Source organism: Lacerta agilis, chromosome 12, assembly GCF_009819535.1.
Source record: "Lacerta agilis isolate rLacAgi1 chromosome 12, rLacAgi1.pri, whole genome shotgun sequence".
NCBI lineage: Eukaryota > Metazoa > Chordata > Lepidosauria > Squamata > Lacertidae > Lacerta > Lacerta agilis.
The window spans coordinates 56,168,630-56,177,189 of NC_046323.1; the positions used below are offsets into that span (position 1 = coordinate 56,168,630).

General features: G+C 55.8%; 1 protein-coding gene across 1 annotated transcript; it reads left to right on the forward strand.

Moving 5' to 3' along the window:
- The first annotated feature begins 1,484 nt into the window (after positions 1–1,484).
- On the forward strand, positions 1,485–5,301 carry TMUB1 (transmembrane and ubiquitin like domain containing 1). The gene is made up of 3 exons (XM_033166309.1): positions 1,485–1,584; positions 3,289–3,762; positions 4,811–5,301. The coding sequence occupies exons 2-3, from the start codon at positions 3,326–3,328 to the stop codon at positions 5,166–5,168; spliced, it is 795 nt and encodes a 264-aa protein (XP_033022200.1). The 5' UTR covers positions 1,485–1,584; positions 3,289–3,325; the 3' UTR covers positions 5,169–5,301.
- Positions 5,302–8,560: the final 3,259 nt, after the last annotated feature.

Genomic DNA, 8,560 nt, shown 5'->3' on the forward strand with positions numbered 1-8,560 from the left:
TCGAACCCGAGACCTTCTGCCTGCAGAGCCGATGTTCTGTCGCTGACCCTAATAATACACAGAATCATAGAATGGCAGAGTTGGAAGGGACCTTGAGGGTTATCTAGCAGAGGGTGTAGAATCTGGTGGTCCAGACAGGTAGCCCCGCCTGATCCTGCCACTGGCGGCGTTTGGGTGGCTCTTGAGGTTGGAGTGCAGACAGGGAGGCGTTTTATTCCTGTGCAATGCCATCTCTCAAGGCATTCAATCCATCCTCTGACGGTGGGCACACAATGAAGCCAAATGTCGGAAGATTCAGGGCAGATCAAAGAAAGTCCTTCACACAGCACAGAGTTGAACTCTGGAACTCTCTGCCTCAGGAGGCAGGGGCGGCCACCACGCTAGATGGCTTTAAAAGAGGAGAGGAGGAGAGGGCTTCCGCTGGCCAGTGGCCTGATCCTTATCTTCTTATGGAGAAGAATTGAGGGTTTCCTTCCCCCAGTTACTCTCAAAGCTGCCTATGAGCTGAACTGAAATTGGCTACTGCTCCCTTCTGGCTGCCCCTAGCCTTGCATGTGGCTATCGGGGAGAGTTGGCTACTGCGCAGGCCAAGCGACCGACCGTCCCCCTCGGGATTTGAAAGGGCCTTTCTGCCGGGGAGTCTCCTTTCCCTCTTCAATCCTCACAACAAGCCTGTGCGGGAGGTTAGGCTGAGAAGCAAGGCCTCCTGTGGCAGTGAGTTCCACTGGTGAACTCTGTGCTGCACGGAGAAGGACTTTCGCCTCTTCTCAACCTTCTGGCCTTCAACTTCATGGGATGCTGCCTACGGGTTCTAGTTGGACGAGGGAGGAATAATTCAGCAGAAGAAGCCATTTGAGAACCTGCGGAGAGCCTGCTGGATCAGACCAATGCGCCTCTAGTCCAACATTGTATTATCACAGAGGCCAACCAGATGGGAAACTTCAAGCAGGACTCGAACACAGAGCCACTCTCCCCTCCTGCGTTTTCCAGCAGCTGGTCTTGGGAAGCATTTCTGCCTCCGATTGTGGAGCCAGAGCACAGCCATCCTGGCCAGCAGCCTTTCCTATCCTCCTCCTCCTCCTCCATCAATTTGCCCGAGCCTCTTTTGAAGCCGTCCAGGTTGGTGGCCATCTCTGCCTCCTGTGGCGGGCAGTTCCACAGTTTAACTCTGCGCCGTAGGAAGAAGCCTTCACTTTCTTTCTCCCGACTCCGCCCACATTCCGCTTCCTCCCCTTCCCCGCCAGGGAAAGGAAAACTACAGCGCCCACAATCCCCTGCGACGAAGAGAACCCACAAGGCACCGCGCGCCGCAACTACGGCCCCCGGCGTGCCTTGCGCGACGAGCCGAAGCGCTTCGGGGAAGCGAGGGCGCCCCCGCGTGGCAGGCGACTCTCCCTGCGCCGGAGCTGCCGCTCTCTCCCCGCCCCTTCCCGAGAGGGGCCCGGAAGTCGGAAGTTTGGCAGGCGGGGACTACGAGGCCCACAATGCCGCGCGCTGGCGGCCGGAAGGGAGGGCGGGAGCGCCTGAGTGGCAGCTCGAGGAGGATGGAGGAGGAAGCGGCGGCGGCGGCTGGAGGGGTCGCGGGTGAGTGGGGGTCGCGGGGGGGGGGGCGGTTGCTAGGAGACTCCTCCGCCAGTGGGGCGTGGGCAGAGTCCCGAGGGGGGGGGCGTCCCGGCCTCCTCCCAGGGGCCCACCTCGCAGGGCTGTTGTGAAGGCGCGCCTGCGCGGGAAGGGAAGAGGCCCCGTCTTCTTTTGGGGGGGTGGGGTGGGGTGGGGTGGGGGCGCCCCATAGCGGAGCCCCCGGGAGAGCAGCTGGTGGGGCCTCTCAGCCTGGAGCCCCAAAGGGAGCGCTTCTTCCGGGTGGGGGATGGGCTCCCGGGCACCAGCATTATTAGGACTTTGGTTATTATTATAGTGACTATGACGATTATTTTATTTGTCACCCTGGGCAGCTCCCAGCATATATAAGAACATAACAAAACATTAAGCACTGACAAGACTTCCCTCTCCTGGACTGCCTTCAGGTGTCTCCCAAAGGGGGCCGTGTGCCTTGTTCCTGATTTCCATGCTCTGTCCTGCACACAGAAACGCAGATATACAGTCTCATTGCCAAATGGCACCTGACAGTTTTGAGGGTTTTTTTTTGTTGTGTTGTTATTATTATTATTATTGGTTCTATACAGCTTTATCTTTTAAAGATAAAGGTTGGACTGGATGGCCCTTGTGGTCTCTTCCAACTCTATGATGCTATGAAAGAACAGATCTCAAAGCGGCTTACATCACATTGAAATATCAACTGGAATGTTTAGTTTTGAATTTTTAAATGAATTTAATTTTAGAGATGTGAAGTTATTAAAGTAAAATTTGGAATTGAAGCCGAAGGAGAGAAAGCAGGGGAAGTCAACAGTAATGATTCAACCAAGAAAAAAAAAAAATTTTTGTATGTAAATAAGAAGAAGAATCGTTGGTGTGTCTGTATTTGTTTAGTTATAGTTGTGGTGGGAGGTGCTTGGGTTAGTGTTGGTGAAGGTGTTGGATGGTTCTTTGTTATGGAAAAACCAATAAATTCTTTATAAAAAAAAAGAAAGAAAAAGAAATATCAACTCGAACAACCCAGAGCAAAACAAAGTCCAGCTTCAAGGAGAATATTTCAGCTCCTTCTCTAAGGGGCCTTTGGCTTCCCCCGGTTGCCAGCCTGGCACCCAGAGATCTCCACCGGGTTGCAGTTGGACGTGCGCCAGTCGCAAAACGCACATGGCTCTTTCCTAGTGCTGCCTGCACAGCAAATGCCCTCCAGAACCAGTTGCTGGAAACTGCAGGAGAGGAGGCAGTATGGCCAGATCCTGCTTGTGGGCACCTGGGGGTGTTGGTGGGGGTGACAAGGACACTTAGCTTCCCAGGAGCCGCCAGGCTGATTCAGGGTGAGACACCCCCACCCTCAGCAACCGCGTCATCTGCTTCGTCCGCTGGAGGTTTCCAGCAGCCCCATAGAGTTGGGGGCTGGGGGTTGGCTCCAGATCTGCGACATCATTGTTTTAATTTTATCCATTCCCTAAAACCTAACCCAACTGCAAAACAAACCCCAATCACCTCCAATTTTTCTGCAAAAAAAGAGAGATAAACCAAGGAAAAATCGCAACAGCAGTTTAAAACATACAAAAAGTTTAAAGAGCCGAACGGGCCGAGAATCCGCTTTCTGAGCCTTGTGACTTTGTGGGGGTGGGGAGTCTCCCTGCGTCTTGTCTTCTCTTGCTCTCACTGCCCTTCTCTTTCCCTTCCGCCCCCCAGGTGTGTGAGGTGTGCCTCCCCCCTGTCGCCGTCGGCTATGGCTCTGATTGAGGGCGTGGGGGACGAAGTGACGGTCCTCTTTGGGGTTCTGCTGGTGGTGCTGGTGCTGGCCCTCGCCTGGTTCTCCACGCGCACGGTGGAGCGAGGGGACCCCCTCTTTGCTGCCTCCCCCCCTCTGGCCGCAGGGGGGCAGCCGCGGGAAGGAGGCCTCCTGGTGGAAGACAGGCCTGGGGCGCAGGTCTCGGGGGTCCGGCAGGTCAAGGACGAAGGGGCATCGTCTTCGGCTGCTGCTGCTGCGGACGCCGGGGGGCTCAGGAATCGGACGGCCCCCAGCCCTGCCCAGGGACCCCGGCTGGCCCCTGGCGCAGAAGCCCCCCCAGCAGACAACACCATCGTTCTGCGGCTGAAGTTCCTGAATGACACAGAGCGCCTGGCTAGGGTCCACCCTGAGGACACTGTTGGCACCCTGAAGAGGTGAGGGGCTTCCTGTGGGTTTTTTGGGGGGAGGGGCTGCCCCAGCACTGCTGATAGCTCCCTGTTGCTCAGTAAGGCTGGGGGGGGGTGAGTTCCCAGCTCCACTGAAAGGAGTCTGATCACCCACCCTTTGGGGGGCTGCGATGGGGTCAGAATGCAAATACGCAGCCAGCCCCCTTCTCCGTTAACCGGGGATGGATTTGAGGGATGGGATGTGTATCTGTGTCACTTTCCATTCTGACAAATCCCAAAGCGGCTCAGAAACATTAATAGGACATCAGAAGTACGGCATAAAACGCTGTTATTATTATTATTATTAATTTAATTCGTGTATAGCCCTTCATCTGCAGGTCTCAGGGCAGTTCACAACATAAAGCATATTAAAAAATATATCAACAGTTATGATGTAGAAAGCACAATTAGCAACACAGCAACTGAGAAAGAAGCTCAATGTCGCCCTTGTAGTATGATAGGCTTAACAAACCAATGAATAGGGCATTTGTAATCTGTAAAACAATATTGACAAAACAGCAACTGAAAAATGAGCTGAATGCTTCTGAGTTCACACACACACACACACACACCGCCTCCAGTAATGAACTATTCAGTTCATTAAAATGCAGTTTATTAAAAGTTCATTAAAAGGACCTTGAATTAGCAGAAATACCTACAGCAGATCCAGAGTTCAACTTATGAGGGGACCATCTCCCTCTGCAGCCAGCCAAAAACTTCAAACCCGGGGGGGGGGGGTGTGAACCCGCTGTCACTTATTAGTGATATTTGTAGACACTGCTGGGGTGTCAGCTGCCCCTGTCCAAACTGAGCAGTGTTGGCAGCTTCCTTGTACTGAGTCTGACCCATTGCTTCAACTCACTTAGTATTGCCTACACTGGCTGGCAGCAGTGGCCCTCTAGGATTTTCAGGAAGGTGCCCCCCCCCAGCCCTTCCTGGAGATGCTGTCGGTGGGGAGGGAAGCCGGGATTCCCTTACTCACCCCGTGCCAAGGGACATGAGCCTCTCTCCTTCTCTTTCCGCCCCCCCCCCCCAGGACCCACTTCCCGGGCCAGGAGCAACTGGTGCGCCTCATCTACCAGGGCCAGCTCCTCCGGGACGACTCGCAGACGCTCTCCGCCCTGCACCTTGCCCACAACAGCGTGGTGCACTGCCACATCTCGCAGAACCGGCCGCCGCCTGCGCCCGCCCACGGCAACGGCGCCCAGGCCGACACCGCCCAGGCGGCCCTCAACGTGGGCAGCCTGATGGTGCCTCTCTTTGTGCTGATGCTGGGCGCCCTCTGGTACTTCCAGCTGCAGTACCGCCACGTCTTCACGGCCACGGCCACCACCTGCCTGGCAGGCCTCACCCTCGTCTTCAGCTTCGTGGCCTTCGCCGTCTACCGCAGATAGCGCCCGTCCGAGGCCCGGACTCTGCGCGCCAGCCTGCCAGGGGAGGGCAGGGCCCCCGGGTGGACAGAGACCTCGCGGGCTCCCCGACTGCCACCTCCGAGCTGCCTGGATGTGTGCCCCCCGCCCTTCCTCTTTGAGCCTCCCCCCGTACCCCCCAGGGGGAGGCACCCTCCCAGGATGCCGCGTGCAGCAGCTGCGCCTTGCATGTTCCTCAAAGCGGGACTGGACTGGAGGGGGCTGGGGGGGGGGCAGGAGCCGCCTGTGGTGCCTAAGTGGGGAAAGGGCGCTGGGGAGGGGCTGGTGGGTGCGGGGCCTTGTGTGCCTGGGCTGAGAGCAGCAGGTGGGTGGGGGGCACGCCTGGCCATGGCTTCTTTTAAAATTAAAACTGTGAAGGATGGGAAGTGGTCTCCCTCGTGGTGTGTGGCTGGGGGGTTAGAAACTCAGATACATGAGCTCCTCACCGAAGGCCAGCTGAGAATTAGGTCATGGTTGCCACAACAGACTATCTAGGCACCAATCCCACCCCCCCATGAAAATTAATTATAAATTAATTATATATAATTATATTTTAAAGAAAAAATCTCCAAGCAGTTTACAACACATTAAAACATCAAATAAAGCAACCCAGAATGAAACAAATGGAAGCTTCAAGGAGAATATTTCAAATCCTTCTCCAAGTGACATTTTGCTTTCCCCATATTTTCTTAGCCCCATAGCAGAAGGACTCCAGGAAGGCCGTGTGGGGCGGTGGTGAGAGTGTCGGACGAGGACCTGGGAGATCAGGGTTCGAATCCCCGCTCCGTCCCGAGTCTCACCAGGTGACCTTGGAGTCATTCGCAGCCTCTTAGCCTACCTCACAGGGTCGTTGTGGGGATTAGCTGAGGAGGGGTGAACCGTGGGCTCCTTGGAGAAAAAGGTGGGGCACAAATGCAAGGAAGGAGCTCTTCTGCTGACCTGCTTCAGGAAGCTGGGGGGGGGGGGAGCAGCCAGGTGCAGATGCCGGTTGCCAACCTGGTGCCCAGAGATCTACACGTGGTCGCAACTGGACCCGCGCCAGTGGCAAAATGTGTCTGGTGCCACTCACATTTCTCACACTGGCCCAGCAGCTTCGGCAGTGGGGGTCCCGTCAGAGGCAGAATGCAGAAGGGCTCCGGGGATGGGAGGGCGGGCAGCCTGGAGACCTTGCTCCAAGCTTTGCTCGCAGTGGGGTGGGAATGCTTGTCCTTCGGGGAAGAGAGCTGAGTGGAGCCTCCATGGCCAGGGGCAGGCTATGACTCCTTCCCGCCCTGTCTGCTTGTTGTCTTCCCCTGACAGCGACCTCCTGGCTGCTGCTGCTGCAGAGAGCACCCGAGGCAGCTTGAGGTTCCTCCCCAGAGCCAGCTGCCTCCTCCACCTCCTCAGCACTGGAAATGCCCCTGCGAAGCCCATCAGCAGGACGTGGGCATTTCCCCCTCCCCGCCCTGTGCCACAGCACCCTGCTCCTTAGAGTGTCAGACTAGGAACCAGGGTTCGAATCCCCGCTTGGCTGTGCAGCTCGCTGGGTGAGCCGCTCTGTCTCGGCCTGGCCTACCTCACAGGGTTGTGGATTAAATGAGGAGGATGTAAACCACGTAAGGCACTGAGATCTCCAGAGGATGCCAATGCAATAAATGAATGTTGCAGGTAGACTGCCCCTGAATATGGGGCTCACATCAACCGGCACGGCTAACTTTGAGGGGTGTATTTGTGGAAGTGGGGAGGCTGCAGCCGCTGCCTTGTGACAGGACAGTTAATTCCAAAAGTGAATTGGTGGGTTGCATGAAGAGGGCTGTTCTCTTCCCTGGATGGTCCCAGCTGGGCTCTGGGGCTGTGAGGGAGAGAGCGGAAAAGGTCTCTGGGTGCTTGCCATGTGCCATGGGCCAGGCGCCATTGTGTGCTCTGTCTTGTCCTGCCACGGAGTTTTTAAACCCCAGCTCAGCACGCACACACGGAGAAAGTGCTCTGGTTGATCAAAGGAACGGAGCAACTTCCCTATGAGGAACAGCTGCAGCATCTGGGAATTTTTAGAATAAAAAAAGGAAGAGGTGACATGATAGAAAATTATAAAGTTAGGAGTCCCCCCCCCTCTTATAACACTGAACTTTTGGACATCCAATGAAGCTGAATGTTGAGAGATCCAAAACAGATAAAAGAAAGTCCTTCATGCAGCACACGGTTAAACTATGGAACTCGCTGCCACATGATGTAGTGATGGCCTCCAACAATTCATTAAAGAGGGGGCTATCGATGGCTCCTAGCCAGGATGGCTCTGTCCTGCCTCCACAGTTGAGGCAGCAATGCTTCCGATTCCCAGTTGCTGGAAACCCCAGGAGGGGAGAGTACTGCTCTCGAGTTCGAATCCTGCTTATACTTTCCCACAGGTATCTGGTCAGCTCCTGTGATAGCAGGATGTGTCCTCACCGGGCCTCCTCTCTTCCCTCGTTTTCTGGGACAAGGCAGACAAAATGGGAATTTCTATTCCCGGGGTTCCTGCAGGGCAGCCCCGGTATGGCTGCTCCTCTCTTGCAGGTAGGTAGGGTCCAATTTGAATCCTGGAGGAGGGGCACCCCACCCTCTCCAGTCCGGCTGGCGGAGTTGACCTCTTGCTTGTGTTTTCTCTGCTTATGGCTACTGCCCATGGGGCTCGGGATCATGTCCCACTCTTCTGTCCCAAGAACCAGCCTCCGATGAGTGATGGGCCCTGCCCTCCAGGAACCCCGGGGAAGAAATTAAGAATTAATTAAGAATTTCCAGCCCCCCCCCCCGCGAGGTTTCTGGAAGGCAGTCCTGGCAGGGGGTGTAGCATTTTTCCGTTACAATGAGTGGGCGGGAGAGGAGCAGGGTCTTGGGCTGTGTTAAGGGGGAAATACTCCGGGGTGAGAGACTACTCGGCAGCCCAGCTCGTCGGGGAGCAAGTCCCCCGCGGGTCCATCCATGCGGTCAGTAAAAGAATTAAGTTCCAGCCAAGTAGTTTGGAGCAAAACGGCGGTCAGTAGACCATGATCTTTATTGTTGCGCAACAGGTTCCCACAGGCGTTTGAACCCGAGCATGGGGCGACCCCCTCTTTTAAAACTCCCCTCTTTCCCCCAGAATACATGACTGACACACCATCATCACTACATCACCCGCATGTCACAAATGGAGGCAGAGCCCTCGAGGGAAGCGGGATGGAAGACGGCGAAGAGTCGCGCGCCCCGAGAGCAAAACGGGAGAATCCGGGCGCGCCAACCGGGGGGGGGGGGGGTCGTGTCGTGCGCAGCCCCTGGGGAAAAGGTGGGGGGGGGGCCAGATGCAATGATGATAAATAATGGGAAACATAATAGACGCCGAGTTCCTTAGTTGGCGGGCCACCTGTGAGAGCTGCAACTCTTGC

Excerpts from the sequence above, each read along its gene's own strand:
- TMUB1 (XM_033166309.1), top strand. The coding sequence starts at position 3,326 with ATGGCTCTGATTGAGGGCGTGGGGGACGAAGTGACGGTCCTCTTTGGG. Across the intron at positions 3,763-4,810 it reads ACTGTTGGCACCCTGAAGAG|GACCCACTTCCCGGGCCAGG; the intron begins GTGAGGGGCTTC and ends CCCCCCCCCCAG.